Here is a 26443-nt window from a genome sequence, read left to right on the forward strand (position 1 = left end):
GTACGGAACTGCTCGAGCACACGATCGTACGCGCCGCGAAGGCAGCGGACTTTCGACATGCCGCGAAACGGCGGGCCTCCTGCAATCTTTGTTGACTGCATGCCGCTAAACAAATAGTTATGCCTGCGTTGTCGTAGCGGCCATCTGTCCCTTTTAGTAACTGGTAATAACTGATGCAATGCATATGAGCTCGCACGTACGTGCGAATCGCGCTGCAGCGCGAGATCGTGCGCTGCTCGTTTGAGCTTTTATGACAGCGCTCGAACATCGATTTGCTGTAAGGTTGCTGCGCTGCCTCAACATGCTGACTTGAGGTCAAGAATGAGCACATTTAACTCTCTTAACCTGTGCTGCTCGTAGTGGAGTAGTGAATTGTCATCGAATGAGCCCGACCATTTGTGCTCATTTGCACACACTTCACCACTTCGCATCGGTCGAATTGTTAATTGTCGCTGTGGCCGGGTCTCGAATCGTGAATCACCAGCCATGCCTGCTGCTATGTCGGTGTGCTGTCGGGACTGTACGTGCAAAAGACCGAAATTTAGAACGCAGATAATCAAGCAAGCTTCAAGACAGGCGAAGCAGTCAGCATGGCGCGAAGTTTCGCTTACTCAGCGCGACGAACTGCAGCTATGCAGCGCGCCCGACGCTCCACTTCGTGAGGCCTTGAAGGAAAACGGTAGAATCTGATGTTGGGATTCAGGCCTTCTTGTCCATGGCAGCCGACGACGCAGAAGTAATGACGGTGACGCCTTCTCGAGGCTGGGCTAGCTAGGTCTCTCCGGATCGGCGTCACCGATTCCGTCTGCTCCCAGCATTACATCCCACGGCACACGGAGAGCCCGTTTTCGTTAAACTATAGGCGGCGGCGAGCTCGCAGCGTGGTCGGCATGGTCTGTGAGAAGTGACGAGCCTCTTCGCACTCGCAACAGGGCAGAAAAAAGTTCGAATCGACGCAAAACTCGGCCTAGAAACGTGCTTCGCCACAGCCAGGGCTCAATACGACCCAAGCTGGTACGACCCAGATGTCGTTTCCCGCGCCGCCACCAGGCGCCGCTACTATACCTCAAACTCCAGTTCAAGACGCCCATGGGTGGTGGAAAGGTTTCGTTTTCGCCCGACTCCGCGCCGCGCGCGCTTTGGAGTTTCAGTTGTTTCGTTATCGCATCGTGCTGCGCTGGTTCTGCTGGCTCGCGAAACTTGAATTTGGAACAAGCAGCGAGAATGCTACGTCCATGTGATGTCGTGGGATGCGCGAACGGTCCGCGGAACTTGGCCAAGGGCAGTTGCAGCGGCGAATCCAACGTTACTTATTACTGTGTGCCAAAGAGTGAACCTCTTCGTTCGATGTGCCGTACCTCCGCCACAGCGCGTTGGCAAGAAAGCCGAAAAATTGCATTGTGTGCTCGCTGCACTTTCGTCCAGAGGATTACGAGTTCAACGCCGACTTGCTGAAGTCATGTGGAGTGCCTTTCAAAGCAATGCTTTCCCGTAGCACTGTTCCGTCGGTCTTGCCTGCATTCTCCGAAGTGCAAGAACAACTGCCCGTCGAAGACGGGGCGGTGAGTGCGGCATTTGGTTTTCACGAAGGAAAAGCTACAAATGTGCGAATATGTGCAGCCATGACAAACAGTTGCCGTCGCAGTAGTACGCAACGACGCCGGCAGCGCGAGCCCTCAGCAACAGGTCACGTTCATCAGTGCTTAAATCGCTGAAGTCGAGCCCAGCATCGCGAGCCAATGTGTCGTTGTCAGGGTCGTCCATTGCAACGACTGTCAAAGTTGGCGTCATAAAATAAAGAACCAGCTTATTGGCTCGCGCTTTCCCAGCCGCTAGCCACCATAGTTGCGCTTTCGCGCTGCTGTCGGCTCTGTCTTGGCTGATTCTGGCCGCGCGTTTGCGTTTTGCGCAGAAAATCCGTAGCGCCGTCTGCGGGCGACGTTTTACTCACCGACGGCGCAACGTCACTACGAGACCATGACGTCACCACTTCTCGATCGGAGGGTGGGCGATTTAAACTGCGCTAGAGGTACGCAGATGCTTCATAACGCATTTTCTCTTAAAGTAAGTCTCTTCTTCGCATGAAACAAGCGCTTTGAGGTTTCTGGGATGGCATTTCAACAGTCCTCGTTGACTTAATATTAATGTTTAGTGTCCCATTAAGACGGCAGACTCATATCTCTTATGTTTCAAGGTCGCGTTGTCCAGTAAAGAAAATCGGAGCACTCGTGCCACTCCTCGCGCGTTCATCGTCTTTCACATCGATGCCGCTAATCCTGCTCAAAAAGGCACAGTTAATTATTAAAAATAAAATTATGGCACTCGAACCAACGACCTTTGGTGGGAGTCGAACCCACGACCTTTCGTGTTATTTAGGACGCAGTTGGTTAAGGAACAGCTAATAAACGTAGCTTTAATTAGGGCACTCGAACGCACGACCATTAGTGGGAGAAAATAAGTAATAAGTAAGGACGCATTCGAGTGAGAATGTCAAGTAATGTAATGGATGTGTCTTGCGTGCGCAAGTTTTCGCCTTCACCCTCTTTGGTGTATGCTAGTGTGACTGTCAATTTTTGGTTTCAGTGCAGAAAAATACAAAAATAGATTCTCCATCAGAGAAGAGATACAACTTAACGTGCATGAAATATTCGAAAACAAATTGACGACGCTGTTTATTCAAGCTAGAGTTAAATATGGTATGGTAGACAATGCATTACGATATCCTGCGCGTTTGGCACCTAAAATTTGATAAGCAAGTGAGGTAAGATAGCCTTGCAAGAGGCACCGGAAAATTTACGCGTCAGAACCGACACGAAAAGAATGCAACTAAACAGTCGCTCGTTCAGCGCAACATTGAAAATTTGGTTACTTTCCTTTCTTGTCAGTTGCAATTGCACGCGGTTGCTATTATTTAAACTGCTCCGTGAGCGCGATTTTTGTATGCTACTCAACAAAAGAAAATTGTGACGATCCCAATAGGCCATGCCGTCCCGTGCGGATCGAACACCTCGTAGTATTGACAACTCGCAAAGGTGTGTCTGTACTGAATGCCCTTCATTTGTTACATAGCGTGTCAACGAGCGCGAAGAAATGAGAGAATAGAATCTGTGGTAGAAGTTTATCATTCTCAATTCGCGTACGTACTTGATTCGGCGCTCCACGTCTCCGCGCATTGCACCTGTTGAGCGAGACGCCATTTCCAAAAACAAACCGCCATATGAGTTCATGAGAGTGGCTTGTTGGGCTAGTTGGTACATGGTTATGCTAGGAGAATGCCAGCAAACTTTAGAGTAGGAAAAAATCGAGACGCAGACATAGACAAAGAGACAGGAAGGTGGCTGGACTAACAACTGAACTTTATTCATGAAAACGACGTCCCCCAAGTCCGTACTGAACATGCGCAGGCACAACAAAACAAAAACATGGTCAACACCTTATCTATACACGTCTACAGTTATCAAGAGATAAAAGCTCTTTCTTGGTTAGGAACACAGATGGGGTGCTTACACACTTCTCGGGGTCAAGTTTATAGATGCGATAGGCTTCAATCAGTTCTCTTTCTTGCTGAGTCTTCGCCTTCGCCAAGATTGAAACGTCATTGAAGATAGGATCACAACCGCACTCCTTACAATGCAGCGGAAGATTACCTTATGTGCCTGTGGGTATTAGATTTGCATGCTCACGCATGCGATCATTGACACAGCGACCGGTTTGTCCTATATAATCTCTACCACATGTCAAAGGGATACTGTACACTACACATGTGTCGCACGTGCGGTGCTTCACAACATGCTTGGTATTGCACGTACTCTTTCGCGAACTGTGCTGTGAGACGCTACTGCAAAGTTTGCAAGCTTACAAGGCGCAGAAAAAACCAAACTGACGTCGTTTCTTGCCGCAATCTTTTTCAATCGATGAGAAATGCCATGTACATACGACATGACCACCAAGTTCTTCTTCTTTCATGCGGCCTGTCGCACGTTTCTGCGTGGACAATGACCTTGGACTTCTGCAGTCCGATAAGGAAGGTGGGTTTGTTGTCCTCCCGAATACTTTGTTTACTAAGAAAGCTAAAGAAGCTTTGAGCAAAAACTTCAAGGCTGTGTGCGTAAAACCAGAAAAAGTGAAAAGAAGTGCCTTGGAGCTGCTAAAAAGGCTTAACCTGGAGTTGTTAGACAAGACTGTTAAGAAGAGCAAGGGTGATGTACTTTCCGCATTTTTCACTGTAAAAACGCACAAGCCTGACTACCCTATGAGAACCATAGTGACAGAAGAAGGCTCATGGCAGAAGCCTGTTGGAAGGTTCTTGCAACGTTCCTTGAATGCCCTTGCCACTGAGGAGCCATTCAGCATTGACAGTTCAAGGGTAGTGATCGACGCTTTGAGATTGGGAGTGCTAACAGCGAACACGGCATTTTCTGTGGACATCGAAGAGCTGTATTATTCTATTCCACATGAAGAACTTTTTGTGGCAGTGCGCGAAGCTATCGAATGCCAAGGAGAGACTTCTTTTCAAGGTAGTTGCGGCCTCTCGACTGAGAGTTTTATGGAACTGTTACTTTTTTATTTGTCGGCAACTTTTGTTAAATTCGATGGCAAGATGTTTTTACAGAGGAATGGTATCTGTATAGGGTCAAGTGTTGCGCCGATACTGTGTGGTATTTTCTGAGCGAAATTCGACAAGTCTTTGTGAGACGCCATTACCGATTACCGTGTTGCCCGGGTGTTCAGGTATGTCGACGATTTCCTGGTTCTCTTAAATATCAGACGAAGTGATTGTCTCCCTGATATCATTTGCAGTATTTTATCAGTTTTTCAGCATTGCTCTCGGCATCTTAGTTTCACCCACGAGGCACCACAAGAAAATTCCATCAAGTTTTTAGATTTGACTCTAACCTTTCACCCTCAAGGTCACGCTTGCAGTGCTTATAGTCCAAGAACTAAAAAGACGTTGCTACCGTACCAATCCGCTCACTCGAAACTGGTCAAGCGTGGCATAGCCTCTTTCTGCTTGTCGAATGCGGTGGAAAAGAGTTGTACGCATCTAATGCAAGACAGTGCCGCCCAACAAGAAAGGAGACTGTTAGCGGCAGGCTACCCAAAGACTTTGACCACTGCAGTGGCTGAATCTGTGTACAAGCGTTTGATAAAGAAAAAAAGGGAGGATCGCGAAGTGCGAGACAAAATAAAGAAGAACTTGGTTGTCATGCCGTATGTATATGGCATTTCTCATCGATTGAAAAAGATTGCGGCAAGAAACGACGTTAGTTTGGTTTGTTCTGCGCCTTGTAAGCTTGCAAAACTTTGCAGTAGGGTCTCACAGCACAGTTCGCGAAAGAGTACGTGCAATACCAAGCATGTTGTGAAGCACCGCACGTGCGACACATGTGTAGTGTACAGTATCCCTTTGACATGTGGTAGAGATTATATAGGACAAACCGGTCGCTGTGTCAATGATCGCATGCGTGAGCATGCAAATCTAATACCCGCAGGCACAGGAGGTAATCTTCCGCTGCATTGTAAGGAGTGCGGTTGTGATCCTATCTTCAATGACGTTTCAATCTTGGCGAAGGCGAAGACTCAGCAAGGAAGAGAACTGATTGAAGCCTATCGCATCTATAAACTTGGCCCCGAGAAGTGTGTAAGCGCCCCATCTGTGTTCCTAACCAAGGAAGACCCGCCGTGGTTGCTCAGTGGCTATGGTGTTGGGCTGCTGAGCACGAGGTCGCGGGATCGAATCCCGGCCACGGCGGCCGCATTTCGATGGGGGCGAAATGCGAAAACACCCGTGTGCTTAGATTTAGGTGCACGTTAAAGAACCCCAGGTGGTCAAAATTTCCGGAGTCCTCCACTACGGCGTGCCTCATAATCAGAAAGTGGTTTTGGCACGTAAAACCCCAAATATTATTATTATTAACCAAGAAAGAGCTTTTATTTATTGATAACTGTAGACGCGTATAGATAAGGTGTTGACCGTGTTTTTGTTTTGTTGTGCCTGCGCATGTTCAGTACGGACTTGGGGGACGTCGTTTTCATGAATAAAGTTCAGTTGTTAGTCCAGCCACCTTCCTGTCTCTTTGTCTATGCCTGCCTCTCGATTTTTTCCTACTCTAAAGTTTGCTGGCATTCTCCTACCAAAACCGCCATATAGCTACCAGCGCAGACGGAAAATCGCAGCGATCGCTGGGACGTTGTTGGTTGCAGCCGGAAAGGGGCGGATCTCATGCTGGGCACCAACGCCTAATTGTTCGCGTGTACAGTCACGCGAATGGTGTGGTGTCCGAACGATCGAGTTAGTCCATCCCGGTGCCTCGCTCCAAGCCTTTCTCAGAAGGATCCCGCGAAGCGTGTCGACGCAGGTGCGAAACCTCTGCGCCGCATGTCAAAGAGGAACAGCCTACTCCATTTTGCGTCCTCGTAAACCCGCTGTTAGGTGGCTTTAGAACGCAACACTCGCGTCATCTCTCTTACTAAGCCGAAACCAAACCGAGGGCCACTGGCGTTCAGCTACACGTAGAAGCCGGATTACAGGAGACGCGAGAGTCATGCAGGGAAAACATCAGGGGACGCGTAAGGCGTGCGGCCCCATATTCTTTCAACTATAAATCGCTGCATGCGGTGCCGAAACGTGTCATACGGTCTAACATCAACACGTGCTTCGCGAACAAGAGGTAGTAAATGCGGCCGTGGCCGCGCCGAGGATATGTCCACGCACTGTCCACAACATACGCCCTGAAATGTCTCTAGAGTGCACGGCTGGAGTCCGTTGGTCACAGGAGTAGCTTTGCAGACTCGACGGCGTGACTCCAGGCTAGGTTCCTGAAAACGGCGACGTACTAGATGGCGTGAAAAATCGCCGCTTGCTTTCGCGCACCATGCTGGTGAGAGCCGCAGTCGTCCTCGGTGACTGCAGCCTGTTTTCCCATGCCGCCAGGGTTGCGAGCCCTCACAGAGGCGGCCGCTGAAGTCGCTGCGCCGAACTGGCCACAGGTATTCCAATTGCTTGGGATCGCTCGATCGTATTCCGGGGCAGAGAGAGAGAGAGAGAGAGAGAGAAATGATAAAAGGAAGGTAGGGAGGTTAACCAGGACTGAGCCCGGTTGGCTACCCTACACTGGGGAAAGGGAAAGGGGGACGGAAAGATGAAAAGAAGAGAAAGTCCACTGGAGATATCAGTCGGTCACTCAGTCCGAATCACAGGCGCTCACTCAATCCGGTCGCTTTCAAATATCGCAGCAGCGCTTTTGTGGCCTTTTGTAGCTGCGATATGCGAGGCCATGGTCCCAAGATCTTCTTCAAGGTGAACGGCTTCCCATCCAGCTGATTGAGAGCTGTGCAGAGGTCTTGCCTTTCGTTTTCATAAGATGGGCAGTAGCACAGTAGGTGTTCTATGGTTTCCTCGACACCGCAGGCGTTGCACTTGGCGCTATCAGCCATTCCAATCAGAAATGCATAAGCATTTGTGAATGCGACTCCCAAACGTAAGCGGCACAGCACTGTTTCCTCATTTCGCGGAAGACCTGGTAACAGCCGCAGTTGCATAGAGGGATCGAGAGAATGCAAGCGATGGTGAGTGAATTCAGATGTGTGCCAATTCTCCAATGTCAAAGAGTGCGCTAGCTTGCCTAAGTGTTGGGCTGCGTCGGTCCGCGATAAAGGTATTCAAACAAGGGTTGCTCCTTCGCGTGCTTTTCTAGCAGCTTCGTCAGCGAGGTCGTTGCCGAAGATACCGCAATGACCAGGCAGCCACTGAAACACGACGTCGTGTCCTTTCGCGATCATGAGATCGTGCATTTCTCGTATCTCCGACACGAGTTGTTCACATGACCCGCGACGAAGAGATGCCAGAAGACATTGTAAAGCCGCCTTGGAATCGCAGAATATAGCCCACCGATTAGCCGGTTGGTTATTAATATAATCAACGGCACCTCGGAGGGCAACAAGCTCCGAACCAGTCGATGTTGTCAAATGAGAAATCTTGTATTGGATGCTTAGTGACCGTGATGGTATAACCACTGCGCTGGTGGAGCTGGTCTGAGTGGAAGAGCCATCCGTATATATGTGTATTCGATCAAAGTAGAAAGTGTGCAAACAATCCAGAGCTGCTTGCTTCAAGGCCAGGGTAGGCAGGTCGGTCTTCTTTCTTATTCCTGGAACCGTAAGACGCACTTGAGGTTGTTTTAAACACCACAAAGCTGAGGTTGAACGTGCAGAGGGTGTGAAACCCGATGGTAAGGAGGCACGATGGATGCTGACCTTGTTGGAGAAGGACGCCTGTGGTCGTCGTTCCGGCAGGCACGCAAGAGAGCTTGACTGCATCCGTGAAACATGACGAACATGGGCTCTAAGCGTTTCGGTACTAATATAAGTCGTGATCGGATGGTCTTGAGCCATTACAATGGTTCCAGCTGTTGAGGCGCTGCGCGGAAGGCCTAGGCAAACACGTAGTGCCTGCGCCTGCACGCTCTGAAGTTCTCGAAGATTAGACTTGCATGTTTTAGCAAGCACGGGAAAACTGTAGCGTAGGAATCCGATGAACAGAGCTCGATATAACTGTAGCATGGAGCCCACTGACGATCCCCATGTTTTGCCGGCGATGAACTTGAAAACGTGAAGAATAGATGTGAGCTTCTTCTTTAAGTGGGCAACATGAGGGCTCCAAGTGAGGTCTCGGTCTACAATGACGCCCAAGAACCGGTGATTTCTCTTGTAGGAGATAGGCTGATCATTGATGCATACCGGATAAGGAGTCATCGTTTTTCGCGTAAAAGCGACTAACGCACATTTGTCTGTTGAGTTGGTAAGGCCCTGTGCGTGAAGGTAGTCAGATGCCTGTGTTGCTGCTTTCTGTAACCGTGCGCGAACCTGCAGGCGAGTGACCGCTGATGTCCAGATGCAGATGTCGTCGGCGTAGATTCAAACACTCACTGTTTCCGGTAGAGATTCGGCCAGCCCAAGAAGCCCGAGGTTGAAAAGAATAGGGCTTAGAACACCACCTTGGGGAACGCCTCGGCATGTGTAGTGGTCGGTAGTCGGACCATCTTCCGTTCGTACGAACAAGGACCTTTGTGTCAAGTAGTTACTGACCCATCGATATACTCGTCCCCCTAGTTCGATTGTCAAAAGTGCGTCTAGAATGGTTTGATGGAAAACGTTGTCGTAAGCGCCTTTCACGTCAAGAAAGAGTGCTACTGATAATCGCTTCCGATATTTTTGTTGTTCCACAGATGTTACTAGATCGATGACATTGTCAATCGATGAACGACCCCGTCGAAATCCCGCCATAGAGTCAGGGTAAATCTTGTAGTGTTCAAGGTACCATTCGAGACGCATGAGGATCATACGTTCCATGAGCTTTCCGACGCAGCTTGCAAGAGCTATAGGCCGATAGGATGCCAGTTCGAGCGGTGACTTTCCTGCTTTTAGAAGCGGTACCAGGCGGCTACGTTTCCATTCCTGTGGGACGACACCATCTTGCCATGAACTATTAAAAATGCTGAGGAGTTCTCTTCGTGCTTCTCTGCCTAGGTGGCGCAAAGCAGTATATGTAATGCCATCGGGACCTGGTGAAGACGAACACTTACAGAGCGCCATAGCAGCTTCTAGCTCTTCCATAGAGAATGGAGCGTCCATACTTGCATCTCTTGCGCCGGGGATGTTGCCTAGAGCCATGTCAGGGACTAAAACTGTGCCGCCGGCGACGTTCGCACAAAATTCCTCTGCGACGTCCATCTCACAGCGGTTTTGATAGAGAGCAAGGGCGTTGAATGGGTGTCGTTGCTGGGGACTTGAGCAAAGACCCCGTAGGGTACGCCATACACAGGACAATGGCTTGCGAGGGTCTAGTGAGTCGCAAAAACACTTCCATCTTTGATTCGCTAGCTTATCCATACGGCGTTTGATCTTCTTTTGCATGCGCCGAGCTTCTCTGAGGTCAAGAATTGACTTCGTGCGCCTGTACCTCCTTTCAGCTCGGCGACGTAGTGCACGAAGCCTTTCCAATTCAATGTCATTCTCTGTACGCTTGGATGGATGTGTGAAGCAGCGTGTACAATCTTGCATAGCGTCCGCAATTATGTCTTCCAATCTGCGTGCAATATGTGTCTTGCATGTGTCTTCTACGCGATCTTGAAAGACTGACCAGTCGATTTGGCGAGAAACAACCGGTAATGAGGCGTCTAGTCCATCAATTCTCACATAGGTCGGGATATGATCACTTCCATGGGTTTCAATATCAGTGAACCACTGCACGCTCAAAGTCAGGCAACGTGACACCAAAGTCAAGTCAAGGCAGCTACTGTACGTAGTTCCGCGCAAAAATGTCGGGCTTCCGTCATTTAGAAGACACAGGCTGTGGCCTGATGCAAAGGATACTAGTGACCTGCCCCTCGAATTTATCCTGGAGCTTCCCCATATATGGTGGTGAGCGTTGAAGTCCCCTGTTATTATCCAAGGACCGGGAGTAGCTGCCATAATATATTCCAGTCTTTTTCTATCAAACTGACTTGTTGGGGAAAGGTAGACGCCGAGAAGAGTAAAAGACAGCTTCTTCTTTTTCACAGTAACACAGACGTATTGGTTACCGTCGTGTGGCGCTACTTGTTGGGAAAAATACGTAAGGTCCTTGCGAATGTAGACCAGAACCTTACTGCTACGGACACACGTGTTGGAAACAAAAGATTCATATCCCGACAGCCTTATGGAGGCTGATAAGTTCGGTTCACAGATGACCAGTATAGGAAAATGGTTTGCAAATATGAACTGTCTAAAATCCGAAATACGGGACTTCAGGCCTCTTGCATTCCATTGGAATATGGAGGCACTTCTCACATCATCCCGGAACGATCGTTGTTGTTGTCGATGAGCCATGGTTCTGCTGTAGAAGTTCTCCAGCACTGGACTTCTGAAGGCTCGCTAGAACCGGACTGATGGCATCCAGCACTTGCAATGCACTTCGAGCTGTTGGTGTCTGTAGCTTGTCCAGAAGAACACGAATAGCACTCACCAGAGAGCTGATCATAACAACAATTTGTTGATCTTGGTCCGCCAGTTTATCAGGAACAGACGAAGTGTCCCCTGCTGTAGAAGTATCACTTCGCTCAGTAGGGGCATGTAGCTTCGGGAGTGCAGGCCACGCGTCAGCAGCCGTGCTGTTCGATGCACCCGTGTCCTTTAAGATGACTGCGTTTGGCCTGGGCGGAAGAGTGGGTGGTGATATACGTGTGTGGCGTTCTGCAGAGGCTTTGGAGGGTCTTGATCGACGTCGGCGACGTGATCGTCGTCGCTTAATAGATGCTGCTGCCTCTCGGTGAGACGAGTGGTCTCGAACCATTTTCTTCAATATTTGCATTTCCTTTCGAATCAAAGGGCATTCCTTCGAAGATGCATCGTGAGGGCCGCTGCAGTTTGTGCACTTCAGCACACTGGCCTCGCACGTGTTTGTGGTGTGGGGCCCAGTGCAGCGAGAACAGACGGTTGTGTTATTGCACACACTGCTCACATGGCCAAGCTTCATGCACTTCCAGCACTGCAGTGGTTTTGGTATAAAGGGGCGAACTGCGTGTCGGAAGTGGCCCACTTTTACATGCGATGGGAGGGATTCGCCCTTAAATATGATCTTCACACACCGTGACGTGCCGAGACGAAACGCGTTTGTGATGATGGTGTTCTCTGTAGCTGGCCTGATTAAGATTGACAGATCGGAGTCGACAATGGTCTCGTCAACATCGTAAATTACGCCAGTACCGACTTGTTTGCCCAGCGGAATATAAGGGCGGACTTTCATCCCGCCAAGTTCCGTGATCTTGCGCAAGGAATCCAACGCAGCCGCGTGTTCTACGTCAATCGCTAGCACGTTCTTACGGGTGTTCACTCTGATGTCTTTGATTTCGTTTGGAACCAGCGCCTCTAGATGAGAAGACACGGCTTGCCTGTTGAGGCGTCTCAGGTTGTCAGTGTCGAGAACTGGCGAGAACAGGATGGTGAGCTCCTCGGTATCCCGCGAAGATCTCACGGTGGACTCACTCGAATTCGATGATGCGCTGAGAAATCTTCGCTTTGCTTTACGACTCCGCACCAGCTCGAAGGTGTCGTCACAAGAATCTTCACGGCTGACATAGTACTGCATGGTGTCGTCGCTGTCCGTGTCGCTCTCGGTGCCGTTGCGCTTCCTGGAGGCAGCCGCCGCGGGCACTGCCGAGTCCGGCGGACGCGCGTGAGGCACCATCTCCATCGCAGTTAAGGAGGAAATAGCAGTCCACTGGCAAAGTCTAGGAAATTCACAAAATGAGTAGAGCTGGAAGAGCCGGCGTTCTGCCCGAAGACACTTCGTCGTCGTCCGGGGCAGAAGTGCAGTCAATATGCAGGTGACTGCAAACCAATGATGACTCCGCCATAAACACTGAAGTGGTGCACGGGAAAAGAATTTTGCATGCGCATTGCCCGCGTGGTGCGATGTTTATTTCAACTAGCAAAAGATTAAGCGGCTAATCGGATGCTAAGTTCACGCGAACAAAGATCGATTTCTCGAGTTGAACGAGAATTATATAGAATTAGGCAAGCAATGTGTGACACCTAAACGCCACGTCCCACCGGGTTATGTCCCTCCACGAGCTACAGGCAGCTTCGTAAAACTTTAGAACTAATAGTCGCTAACCTGACAACGACCGGCGTCCAAAAACACACAAAATGGGCGCAAAAATGTCAGCCGCTAGAAGACGGCAGATGAGTTGGTCCTAGCATCCCAGTAGAAGGCGCCCATCGCTCCAGACGGTGTCGGAGACCCCTATGCCAGACCGCAATACGAGACAACCAGTATAGCGGAACTCATGCCTCGCGGCCCCTCGGCTCCCAGCTCCCCAGCTCCGGGACTTCCGGAGTCAAAGAGACAGAAGTCATTTAGATCAGAAACTTGGACCACCAACGAGCCTCCCGTACTCACTCACTTCAGGCTTGACAACGCTCCGCGGGGGCTAGGCTTTACTCTCCCATGATGCAGACCATGTTGCTCTTGCACCATGAAAGTTCTTCAAAAATACTTGCGAAAAGGCTTAGCGTGTTGAGAAGTTCAAACTTGCTGCAACAACCGTCGCCTCGCCCAGGAAAGCATGTTGCCTTTGCTAGCGATCAAGTTCCAGGCTAGGCCTACGCTTCGGTTTAAACGAAGATGGTATCGATGCCTCAGGGGACATTGGGCAGCCAGATGTGTCTGTTCCCACGAGAGCGCCAGTTTGAGCAGCAAGATCTGGAGTCAAACGTGCTTTTTGGACAAAGGAATGACGACACGACATAGTAGTGCAAACAATCAAAAGGGCATTTATTGCACCTTGCACAGACTAATGCCTGCTAGCCGATTTACCACGTCCATGGAACATTCCGATTGGCGCGCAACAAATCGCGGAAGTCCGACTCATCGCAACCGGATAGCGATCGGATATGTTTGCTCCCATACTGGGCACCAACGCCTAAGCGTTTCCGTGTACAGTCATGCTAACGGTGTCGCGTTCGAATGATAGAGTTCATCCATCCCGGTGCCCTAATCTGAAGCCTTTCTCGGGACAGTCCCACAAAACGCGTCGGCACACGTGTGAAACGTCCGCGCCATTCGGCGACCCCAAGCCAAACAGGAACAGTCTACTCCATTTTGTGCTCGAGTAACAGCGTCATTAGGTGGCGTTAGCAGCGCAGCACCAGACCGATCGCCGCCGGCGCTTAGCTGTGCGGAGCAGCCGGATTACAGGAGACGCTTGCTCTATGCAGGGAATCCCGGGCGCTAGATGGCGCCGAGTATCCTTAGGGAAGCGCGACAGACGAATCCCGCTGCAGCACACGCCTCATACATAACTCGTTACGACAGTGGCAAAATGTTGTGCCACTCTAAAGATTCGATGCCAAACGAATTACTGTCGACAGTCATCGTGAGATAGATTGTCCCACTTTTTTGCGTAGCCCACTGTAAAGATCTCTCCGCTGTTCTCTTCAACGAAGTCCATTAAGCAGTGTTATAAAATAGTTCGGAGGTCCACGATCATTCGGCCAGGCAGGAAAGTAAATGAACAGCAGCATAATAACAAATACACACCAGCAAATGAATAACTGCTCTGCGTAGCAGCTGCGCATTGAACATGCATATTTTCTTAAGGCGAGATAAAACTGCAAGACAGTGCGGAACGTCTGACATGAGAGGGCAGCAGATTCGCTACCATGCGCGTTCTTATCAGCCTTGGGGTCAGACTTTTTGTGTATCAGACTTTTATTAGCCTTTTGTGTTATTTCCGTGAGCGAAGTCGTGTAATGCATAAAGACTGCCTTGTATCGTACTCTTTGTGAGCGGCTGTAGCTCTCTTTTTGTCATTTCAGCAATAAACCTAGCCGGTAGGAATAAAGCTGCGAGTGAACTGACAGCTCCAATTGGCGTAACAGTGGCGTATACTCGGTCGGTCGTGTTGACGACGAGCGTTTTCAGCAGGAAAGTGGCGTTTTGCCTGCGAAGAAAGAAAGGGCGAAATCGAAACAGGTTGCGTTAGAAATGATCGCTCAACATGATGTAGTCTGGACAAATTCTCATAGACTCGGGCAGATGTTGTCGGCCTATAAAACGTCTTTTTGGGTGAACATAATAGCTAAAATTTGATGTCCCTTTCTACCCGTTGCGTTTTTTAATAAAGAAATCGACAGAATTTCCCGAATACTTCGCTGAACTTTGAACAAAAAAAAAGTACGATGGGCGATTTACGTTTTCATATTAGCCACGAAACAGTTACTAACGAATCAAGCTTAATATAAAGAGTTTTTTTTTGTCTGCTTTCCCTGAACTGGGCGAGGATCATTATTGTGTATTTAAGTATGCATAAAATAGATATTAACCCCAAAGAAAAGTGTTCACGCGGAAGCTCTACTGTATTCGTTGAAATGAATTTGTTGTTCTGTTTTCAGCGAACCAAGGGAATACAAACGGCGCTCTCGAGAAATAGTGCTCGCCTTTACCAATAATTATAGTAGTTGATGAGGCAACTGCCCGCCGTGGTTCCTTAGTGGCGTATGCGGTAATTGCGCTGCTCCACGCCAGGTGGGTGCATTTCGATGGGGGCAAAATTAACTCAGAGTCCCCCGCTACGGCATCCCTGAATATCAGATCATGGTTTTGGCACGTAAAACCCCTGAATTCAAATTTAATTTATTCGGACCCCTACATCTTGGGCTTGTGAGTGAATGAATAACAGGCAGATTACGTATTACGATAAAAAGAAACCAGCGAACAGACAATAACGGGAACCGAGACAAACAAGACACCAAAGCACTGAGCTTACAACTCTATTGGAAAGTGTTTAGTCAATACACTTGTTCATGTTTCGTATTCAGTTTACACATGTATGCAGCTTGACAGTTTGTCATCAGCGCCTGAAACTTGATTCGAGAAATTCGGGTTCCTAATTACATAATAAAACGTACTCTGAACTAACACTGCTTGCTTAATCGATGAATCATTTCGTCTTATATTAGATGACGCACGTGTTTGCCGTTATCTCTGCTGATTATCTTTGCTTCATTCAAAAATGCCTGCATGCGCCAGTGTGTATCATATTTATTAATCGTTAACCCTCTCATCATCACGTCGGCGCTGCGTTTCACATCAGTATAAGGTGCATGCGTGCGTTTAAGACTATAGTCGTCTTCTGCCCCGAGCCGTGTTGGTAACCCTTTCTTCCACAAGTCGCGGCCCGAAATTATCCTACACCTTGACAAAGGTTGCTAAGTGATGAGGATGACTTGATCTGCGTAAATTCTTTTTTTATAATTTACTGATGCCGCACGTTTCTCTCGGTATTTTCTAAACGATATATTTAGGGATACCTCTTGCAGTGGTGGTTCGAACGTCGGATTCTGAAACGGCTGAATTACACGTCTTGGTGACGTAGTGGCGCCCCTGTATTCCGTGCATTGGGGGACGTTAAAGAAACCGAGGTATTAAAAATTAGTCCGGAGTACCCCACTACGTCGTTTTGGCACGTAAAGCCCCAGAATTTAGTGTTCTTTTTTTTAAATGGCCGAATAACTCCTGTTTTCTGAAACAGTATCACATCATTGTACTTTGCCAAGAAAATTTTCTTTGCTGTACCCAGATGGCTTATTAATGAGGCCTTCGCTATGTCTTAGGAACAGGGAAATGGAGGTGGGCCCTCGAACTAAAAATTATTTTGTCCGTGGAATATCCTTGGAATTATTGAGATGCAATCCACATTTATGCCAAGGGATAACACCCGCAGTGAAATGGGACTTGGCACTGAACTTAGCCAGAAACACCTGTGGAATCTCAGCAGGGCAGTCTTCATCTTATTGGCTTCACTGTAACAATAAACTAAAAAATCGCGGAGGCTCTAGAATGACACGTCAAGTTCAGCGACTTATCCGGATCTTCTGTGTTTGCTCTCGAGTATCAATCGTATACTCACTCGACAACCTCGATGATGAACCTCGCTGAAATGTTGGTGCTCACTATCGCTCTGAAGTCGGCCATGAACGTCCTCACATTCACGGCAAGCGTGACGGTCAGGTTGCGCACCGTCACGTCGGCGTAAACGTACGCGCCGCATTCGTCGATGCGGGCGACGACGTCACCCGACTGGCGCATCCTGGACAGGCCTCGGATGGTTCCGTTGCTGACTTTGACCGAAGCGAGTTTGGCGAACAGGTCTGTCGTCAGCGCTGGCAGCGGACTCGGGTCGAGCTTGTACGAGGTTAGCGCATTTCGGAGGACCGCTTCGAACGTCGTGCATCTCGTGCATTGCACTGCAAGTGAAGGACGTAAATTTAGGTGCGTAGGCTGATACAATTTTCTATCGAATACGTGAAATGAATTGTCGAGGTCACAAATGAGCTTCATGTGTGTCTAGCCCTTGCAGTACTGGGGTCCTATGACGTAAAACTAATATATTCTGATCTAATTTCTATCTTATGATTTAAATTTTACGCAACCGCCAATGTAAGCGTCAGATGGTACTGTAGATTTGTTTGAACCGCCCAATCAAACGCTCTCCTATGGACTATAGGAGATCACTTTTGTTTGCTCTAAAAGCAAACACCATTGCCTACAATTAACTGCTTTTTTTTTGTCGAACTGGCCTACAAGAGGCGAGGAATGCACAAAAGCGAAGAGGCTTCCGGTGATCCCGAGCTAGCGCGGTGAATGCGATTGGTCCTCTTCCCCTTGCGTACCTTGCAGTAGCTGCTCAAACAAAAATCGAGGCTGCGTGTAACGGAAAGATAGAAATGCCGCTAGAAGGTATTCCAAGCGCAGGAGAGTTGGCAGATGAATGTATGTGTGCCGAAAGTTCTCGACAACGTTATGCGGCCACGCGAAACATTTTATTTAAACTTAAAGAAGTCCATTCTCCCAGCCTGCTGCTTAGCCTGTGTAAAAGCTGTCGGCCGAGCAGCAATTTTTTATATCTTTCGAAACGGGTCAGTCACCGGCTATTCAATAGGAATTTAGTTTTTTTCTTTGCATGTTATGCGAGCACGTCGAATTCACGTCGGGAGTTTTTTGCGGTTTTGTGACGTGGCGTGACAAACAAGCAAAGAGTGCGCAGACCGAAGACTAGTATAGCGGACAGCTAACGGCGAAACAGGCGTAGAATCGTAAAGCATTGTCTTCTTTTCGCTCCGCCTAATCATGCTTAATCAGTACGTACACGTCATATCAGATAAAGAGCTCTTACGCGACAGACAGGCGAAGCGGAGGTGGACCTAAAAACTTTTAACCAATCGTGAATGGCTACTGGCAGAAATGGACTACAAAGCGATCGGAATAGCTTTAGGTTATAGCGCTCCTGCTTGAATACCCTTAATTGATTAGGTGTTACTTCAGTATCATTTTTAGTCGTTCGGATGTATGCTTCTAGGGTGTGCATAACAGATTCTTGAGCGTCGCACGCCAAGTGAGGTCATGAAGAATATACTGAAGCCCTACCGCGACGGCATTTCCGCATCCACTGTAGGCTCTTCTGGTGGTACAAGCGCCATTTGTTCAGGTTAATATTATTTTGTGACATTGAAGAGCCACCAATGGGGAGTTTTTATGCTTAGGCTAAGCATATCAACAAGCAGTTTGACTGTTATACGGGGTGATTATATTTAAGTTGTGTGGAATTTTTCTAAATATCGCCTGTGGCAAATTGAATTGAATAAAAGTAATTAAACTTTAAAGCGTTAGCTTTTGATCGCTCCTTGCTCCTGAGCGACGCGAAACTGCAGTTCCCTCAACTGTTGGAAAGGTGTCCGAGAAAGATGAAAAAAAGAAAGAAAAGAAAGCGCACTCGACGCCGCCTTGCTGAGTTCGGCGCTGACGCAGCCGCACACCACGCGACGAGGCGTGCCCTTGCACAAATGAGAGAGGGAACTTCGGTAACGATGCTCCGCGATTGCGGGTGGCGAAACCCAGCCATTGCACCCGTCGTAGTTCCACCGACTACATTCGTTCTTCGTAACTCCATCGCGCTGTTGTAATTTATGCGTGATTATGACACCTTCGTTATGCCATCGTCGTCATGCAGTCATCGTTGAGCATTCGTTGTCATACGGTCGTCGTGATTAAGTCGTGGGGGAGGTGGCGTGGATCAGGAGGTAGAACACGGGGCCTCTTATTTGAAGGTTGTAAGCTCGAATGCTCATCCAGTTCACTACATATTCAGGCTATGAGTAACGCGTGGCACCGGCAAAAAAATAAAATAAAAGAAACCGCTGAGAGCCAGTGGGGCTATACAAGTGCAGGTGCAACCAAATCAGGAAGGCCCACTAGTATTTTACAATGACACTCCCTGACGACAATAGGAATAGGCCTCCCTGGTGCAGTATTCGCCCACTGCCTCCTTCATGACTCCTGCGGAAATTTACAGCACAGTAAAAATGGTTTGAGTGCACACGGTAGGCATTACCAAGACCTGTCTGAGAGCTTACCACTGTCAGTGCAAATAAAAATGTACAATCATTGCCTTCTACTGGTGCTAACATATGGGACAGAAAGACACTTGGAGGGTAACAAAGAAGCCCGAGTACAAGCTAAGGACGGCGCAAAGAGCGATGGCACAAGGAATGTTAAGCCTATCGTTAAGAGACAAGAAAAGAGCGCTGTGTATCAGAGAGCGAAGGGGGTAGCCGATATTCTAGATGACATAAAGAGGGAAAGATGGAGTTCAGCACGCCATCTAATGCATAGGGTGGATAACCGGTGGACCATTAGATTTACAGAATGGGTGCGAAGCGAAGGGAAGCACAGTCGAGGGCGCCAGAAAACTAGGTGGGGTGATGAAATTAGGAAATTTGCAGGCGCAACTTGGAATCAGCTAGCACGAGACAGGGTTAGTTGACGACCGAAGGGAGGTGCATTCCTTCTGCAACGGACACTGAACAGGCTGATGATGATGATGGCGCCTAACTCATAGTTGTTCCATCGTTGTCATTCTCTCTTCGTCATCCCATTGTCCTCATATCGTCGTTGTCATTCTCCCCATATCGTCATATACACTCGTCATCCCTTTGCCCTCGTGCTGTCGACGTCACGCTGTCGTCCTTATACTATCGTCCTCATTTCAGAATCATCATACCAAGGTTATGAAGCCGGCGTCGTCACAGCGCTTTCGGTTGCGCCACTGTATGCTAAGAAAGTGGGCGAAAACTCGATGATTGGAGAAGAGCGCAACAGTGTTAACGAAAGCTCTGTAAAACGTCATTTGCACTCAAATGTCATGGATGAAACAGGACTTTCAGAAGTGATTGGGCTAGCTCGGGCGCATAAGTGAAAACGCTTAGCCTGCACCACAGCTAACGCAAACATTTCCGTCCTGTGAGTTTTTTCTTCGTTTTTATTGTGTTAAGAGGCTCAGGTTCGACACCGGCATTAACGTGTATAGCTGGTACGACGTGGGATGTTGACATAATCTGTGCCGTCTTTTTCTTTTTTTTTCTAGTTCGTCGGGCCGTTACTTAGACCGCATGCGTGGCAGTGAACCCTGTATTGTGAATCGATGTAGTCTACCTCTTTATACACACGCATGCTTTCCTTTTCGTGTGGGGCTCTGCTAATTTGTTAAGAATGCTATGATAACTCGTGCCGAATTTTGATTTGCAGGTCTGACGATGAGGACGATGATCATGATGATTTGGGATTTTTATGGCGCAGCAGCCATGCAAACTATAATGCGCCAACTTTTTTTTTTTGCAGGTCTGCAAATATGAATACTTACGCTCTGCACGCCGTTCTCCCAGCGCATGAACAGCTTCGTCAACAGCGTAGAAGAGTTCAGCTTCCAGATGCTCATTTATCCTCTTGTTGATATATCTCTGAAGTGGCGTAAGCTTGTTCAGTAAACGTAGTATTGGGCTTAGGAAGCGAAACTGGACTTTCACCTCGCTGGTATCGTTCATCTCGAGCCGCTTCAACATGAGCGTGTTGTTGATCCTTGAGAATAAAAGAAACAGAAGGGAAATTAGGGTGTTTCATGGCGCACATCAAGAAAAAATTCGACCTTTAAGGGTGTTTTCCTGTGTGTAAAGTTCACTACCTTACACCTTCGTAAAAGAATGTTTGAGTGAACTAATACGTGGGTGATATTTTTCGAGTTTAGGAGAAGTTGTTGGGCGAGTTGGTACATATTAGCGAACATTGTTTAACTGCGCTAGCAAACGGAGCACAGAGACATCATGGGACAAGGACTACGCCCGTCCTTGTCCCATGCTGTCTCTGTGATCCGTTTGTTAGCGCATTTAAACCATGTTCGATATTTTTCGAGTATCACCCTTTTCCTTAATGTGTGTTTCACCAGAATGCACATTAAGCTTTCTTTTTTAAAGCGATATCTGCTTTTCCACCGTTACCCTAGTCTTTTGGGCATTCACCGAAGTAACTGGGAAATGTTTTTGGAGACGCCTATAAAAATATAATAAAGAAGCCGCGCCGATTGTTTTTAGATAGATGTGAAAACACCGACCTTATTCTCTGTATTTTTGTTTTGAACAAAATAATCCTCCTAAACGATCCTGCATGGGCCCGAAAAGGGCCTGCAGTATGTTTAAATAAATAAATAAATAAATAAATAAATAAATAAATAAATAAATAAAATAGCCTGCTTGGATTCGAACTTCGGTACTTTAGATTGCCACTAGGACATGTAAAAAGTTGGGCAGTCCGCGTTCATTACTACAAGTAATATTAAAGCTCATAAAGATTGCAGGGACACGTACCTCTGGCTGCTAGGACACTCTGGTGCTATGCTGTTCAGTTTGTCTATAAAGTAGCGTCAAGGTGAAACATCTTCTAATAATAATAATAATAATAATAATAATAATAATAATAATAATGTTTCATCACGGCACTGATAAAGAAAGCTTTAGATAAAAGCTGTTCTCCGTAGAGGCAGCTTGAGAAAGGCCTACAAGTACCTTTTTACAGAACAGTCAGCAGCGGCAATTGCCACAACATGCAACATACAACAAGAAAAGGTAAAAGAAATACAGAGGATATCTTAGTTTCGTAAACAGACAAAGCATGGGAACAAATAAAAGGTTGACCGGAGAAGCAATGCAGTTTAAAAACCTAGGATATGCAGTTTTCGCAGTTCGACCGGTGTGCATTGCAGAAAATGTAAGCGAAGCTTTATCCTTAACATCTAAAGGTAGTGTCTCCACACATTGCGACTGGGGCTGTGCCACCTGCACAACAAGTGCCATGTTTTTATTGGCAGTAGGTTGCTTCTCAACGAATCTGCAAATGTTTACTCCAATAGATTCTGCATGAACGAATGTGCAAAGCTGGCTGCACATAATATTGCACCGGCGCCGATGCGACGCCAGAAAGAACACACAGCTGAAGAACTACACTGGTTTACGCGCTACGACTCGCTGACGCTTGGCAGCTGGTCTATAATATAACGCCATGCTAAACCAAATTCAACGTGGCCAATGGTAAAAACGATATGTAGAATAGGAAACAATAAATAAACAGGCACTGCTTTGAAGCACTGTCCGTGGACCTTCCCCACCAGGGATGTATTATACATTGAGCTGTGGCGCCACAGCGTAAAGCTTGCTCAAAAATGTCATTCCATTTCTGCAATCAGCCCTCCGTGATTGGCCGAACACTTTGCGGGTCACCTCCACTTCACCTGTCTGTCACGCGATGTCACGAAACTCGTGGGGGCTCTCCATTTGATATGACGTGTATACACGGATCAAGCTTGATTAGACAGAATGAAAGAACATATTTATTTGCGTTTCCACACCTTTTTCGCCATTAGCCCTCCGCTATTCGGCAAAAATCTTGCGCTGCGCCCACTTCGCCTGTTTGTCACGCGACATCAAAAGACCGCGAAAACTCACCACGTCAAAGTTGCGCGTACGCATTATGCATTGTTATGCCGAACATAAGTGATTTCTTTTCGGGACAGCCGGAGTGCCCCGTTGTGAATGGGATAGAAGATGTGTGCCAACCGATTGCTCTGGCACTGTCTACTTGAAACTACCAGAGAAAAGTGATTTGATTTAGTTGCGTATAATAAAGCATTTTTAAGCGGCCATATCCACGCCTGCGCACTCCTTGCACCTTGTCAGCCAATAAGACAGAATAAACCTACCACGGTCGGCAATGCTATTCGCTTTCAAAGCAAACAAATCTGACCTCCTACAAACTATGAGAGCGTTTGACTGGGCAGTTCAAGAACGCTGCGGGTCACTTCCCCATGCTTGCGTCAGCGTTTACGTAAATTTGTTGTCAGGAGATTAGAATGAAAATTGATCGGAATGCCTTTACGTTACAGGACCCCAGAATGGCATCCGCAGCCCACTGTGACCACATGACGTGCTCGAGTACCGACTTAGCGCGAACCGCACGGAAAGAAACCCGTGCAGCGTTTTGCCTGCTCGAGATGTTGCAAGTGCCTTAGCATTCCTAAATTCTGGCATGTGTATGTTTCACACATAAAACCTTTTCGCACCCTCAAAATAACGAGAGATGTTCTTCGAACGACTACAGCCACTTGCGAAATGTTCAAGAAAGGTAGGAGTGCAGAAAGGGCGTTACTTTCCAGAGTGCGGGTATGAAATGCACGCGCTACATTTAGTGCGTATTGTTATTGAAAATAGGGAGTGTTGTTTTGCATAGTGTTTGACCTACAACAGCTGCCACAATCTTCGGATCACTGTCTAGATTTTTCTTCTCTAAATTTTAATCTGCCAAAAGGAAAAAAACTGGCAGATCCCACGCTCTGTGGGAATCGGTGTTATGCGAAGCAGTGTGCGGAGAGCCTACCATGTTTACGAAACGACTATGAGAGCACCAAGACGTAGGCTGTGGTTTCATGACCTTCATGGCATGCGCGTCACGAAATTCCTGCCATGACCTATCACTTATGTTTGTCATGCATTCTTGTCATAAGTACTATGCCAATTTAGGTACATACTAAGTTAATGAAACGACCATGAGTGCACCAAGAGGTAGGCGTCTGTTTCATGACCTACAAGACACGCATGTCAAGAGAATCAAGTCATGACCTGTCATTATTGTTTGTCAAACACTCTTCTCATGCTATGCCAATTTTGGCACATACCAAGTTCACGAAAGGATTACTAGAGCACCAAGACGTAGGCAGCTGGCTCATGACCTACATGACATACATGTCATGATATTCGTGACATGACCAATCATTTATGTTCGTCATACACTCTTGTCATACTATCTCAATGTTGGTACATACAAGTTAACGAAAGGACTATAAGAGCACGAAAACGTTGGCGGCTGTTTGATGACCTACATGATACGCATGTTATGACAGTCTTGTCTTTAGCGATCATTTATGTTCGTCATGCACTCTTGTCACACTATGTCAATTTTGGTGCATACCAAGTTAATAAAACGGCTATGTGAGCACCAAAACCTAGGCGGCTAGATAGATACTGTCAAATTGTAAAATGTTCGCCAAGAAATGCTTCGCATTTAATTGAGAGAAAAACCTATCCGATTCTCTTGACGCGCAATCTCGACCCGTTATAGGATGAACTCGTGCTTGGAATCGGAGCACTTAAGTGACAATTATTAAGTTAATTGTTAATTGTTCTAATTTTTGTAAATTAGTTATTAAATTAAGTGAGTGCGGTTTGAGGTCCTCGAATCGAGTGCTTACACTGTGCACATACAATCGTACCTTCAAGAAAAGTCGGCAGTGATCGCCTTGGCTAGGAACTTGCTTTAACATTTTGAACGTACAAACAATATCATTAGAAAGGGCTCGTTTCGTTATTTGTATGCATGGCGATTACTTTCACGATGGTGAACAGTGATTCCTAATTGGATATTTGCCACGCTCGAGCTGATTGGGGAATCGACAAAACACACCCTTCCCGTATATGCAACTTTGATTGATTACGAAAAGGCGTTTTATCAGGAGGCTTGTATGCCTTGCATAGTCCAGTTATAAAAGAAACACAAGGCCCTTCAAGAAAGGTACCAAAGCAACCACCACACCACTTATGTCGACGCAGCAAAGTAAAATCATCAAACTTACGTAGTGAGCGTCGTGACCGGAGAGGGAAGTATCCTCAACGCCGCGACCATAAAAACAGCGTCCACCGTGGAAGCGGTAGAGACTGCCATTGCTTTGGCCATCATGAATCCCTCCGTGCAAGCTATCATAAGCGACTCCAAAAGGGCAATCGTCAACTTTTCGAGAGGCAGCATAGGCGTCTGTGCAGCGCGAGTCGTGCGGGACTTTACATATGAAAATACTGTTGAACTCGTATGGGTCCCGGCCCATTCGGGGAATCAAGGGAATGATGAGGCGCACTGGGTAGCCCGAGGTCTAATCAACCGGGAGGTGCGCCCCTCAGACCTCGGATCCCAGGGGTGAGGCACCGACGATATACCACGAAATAACAAACTACTACAAGAAAAAAGGCGAATCTACCCGCCTCCAAATGCAAGCTTCACGCGAGTGCAAGCCTCGATCCTGCGTCGAACCCAAACTAAGTCGTTCCCCAGCCCACATTGGCTGATCATAATTACCAACTGGCAATGGAACCCAATATGTCAAAACTGCACAAATCAAACATTGGCTACCAAAAATCACATTATTTGGCGGTGCGAGGGCTTACCTCCTGGGAGGAGCTGCTCAGAACGCCGGATAAAAAACTGCAAAAAACCCTCGTTGCCTGGTCCGAAAGGGTCGCTCCTCGTGAGGGACCAACCTAAGACTCGGGCCTGCCAGATCATAACTGAGCAGAATCTCAATAAAGATGTTGCCACCACCTAGGATCGATAAGGTTCTATAACATAACTAAGGTTCCATAAGTCTCCTGCAGCGGTTTAGACAAGGCGAGTCGACTGCGGCAAGCGCTGCAGGAAGAGCTCCATCAACCGCGGCACCGTTTGAATCGACGTTGCTTGTGCCGAGAAACTGCCGCATGCTGTTGAGCAGCTGGAAGGCGCGGCAATCTCCAAGCTCCTCGGAGATGAGCAGGTACTGCAGGCGCACTCTTTCAGGCCGCTGTGGTACGATCTCGAATACTCTGCTTAAGACACCGGTACGGGGCATCGATCAAAGGTGCAGCGATAACGGCCGCCACCTTTTCAGCCACATCAGGAGACAGGTTGCAAAGTAAGTGGCGAAACCCAGGTCTACAAGGTGATGTGGTTGAGATCGAAGATGGCTTCGACCTGGGCGAACAAAACCCGCGGGTTTTTCTGCCAGAGCGTGGGAAGCTGGAGCTGTAGAGCTGCAACGTTTCGTGGGCGTGAGGTAGCGTCAGGCAGAAGGTTGCCTTAGGGCGGTTGGTTGCTGGGGTCGGTCATCTGCTAGGCCAGAGTCACCGCTGTCGCAAACCTAGGTGTCGCAACGGGGCGCCAGAGCCGGAGGACCAGCGTGCTTACGCATCGTGCACGCGGCGCCGAATTTTGTATTCCTCGTCTTTCGCGGCCAGCACCAAGGCGCCAGCCTAGAGCGCCAACCTTAGCGTCCCCTCGTGGCGGCGTCGGTGGGCGCTACTACGATGTTACAGCGAAAAGTCGCAGTTTCGTCCGAAAGGCGAACAATCAATTGCGATAGCTAATCAGCGGACAGCTATACGAAGTAAGAAAAGTAGCTTTATCGACCATAAAAAATTTGAAACATGCACTTACCAGCTGAAATAACAAGCATGATGTCGGCGCACACTAGCATACATGAACACATGACACTCAATGAGCGCGGACACGCTGTAAATGTACTTGTGTGAGAAAGCGCGGCAGCAGCAGCGAGCGATGTAACCTTCGTGTGGTCTATCGCTTCAACGCAACAGCGGCGGGAACACAGCGCGCACAAAGGTACGAGCCATGTGCAGATCCCTTTCAATATAAGGCGCATGTGACCGCGCGCGGCCGTGCAAAGTACGCACTTGTCGGCAGAGTCGAAGCCCCCCCAGC

The 26443-nt window shown here is 48.0% G+C and overlaps 1 protein-coding gene across 3 annotated transcripts in view; it reads right to left on the reverse strand.

Moving 5' to 3' along the window:
• Positions 1-14026: 14026 nt before the first annotated feature.
• The window catches only part of LOC135915349 (uncharacterized), a 76788-nt gene continuing 64371 nt past the window's right edge, over positions 14027-26443 (reverse strand). Inside the window, exons 3-5 of one of the 3 annotated variants that reach the window (XM_070532341.1) lie at positions 20241-20455; positions 16452-16788; positions 14027-14483 (exon numbers count right to left, since the gene is read on the reverse strand). In XM_070532341.1, the coding sequence (XP_070388442.1) occupies positions 14255-14483; positions 16452-16788; positions 20241-20455 (781 nt within the window). In that variant the 3' untranslated portion in view covers positions 14027-14254. The remainder of the gene's footprint in view (positions 14484-16451; positions 16789-20240; positions 20456-26443) is intronic. The other 2 variants (XM_065448384.2, XM_065448383.2) reach the window with 2 other exon arrangements.

The sequence above is a fragment of the Dermacentor albipictus genome, chromosome 1 (genome assembly GCF_038994185.2).
Source record: "Dermacentor albipictus isolate Rhodes 1998 colony chromosome 1, USDA_Dalb.pri_finalv2, whole genome shotgun sequence".
Classification (NCBI taxonomy): domain Eukaryota; kingdom Metazoa; phylum Arthropoda; class Arachnida; order Ixodida; family Ixodidae; genus Dermacentor; species Dermacentor albipictus.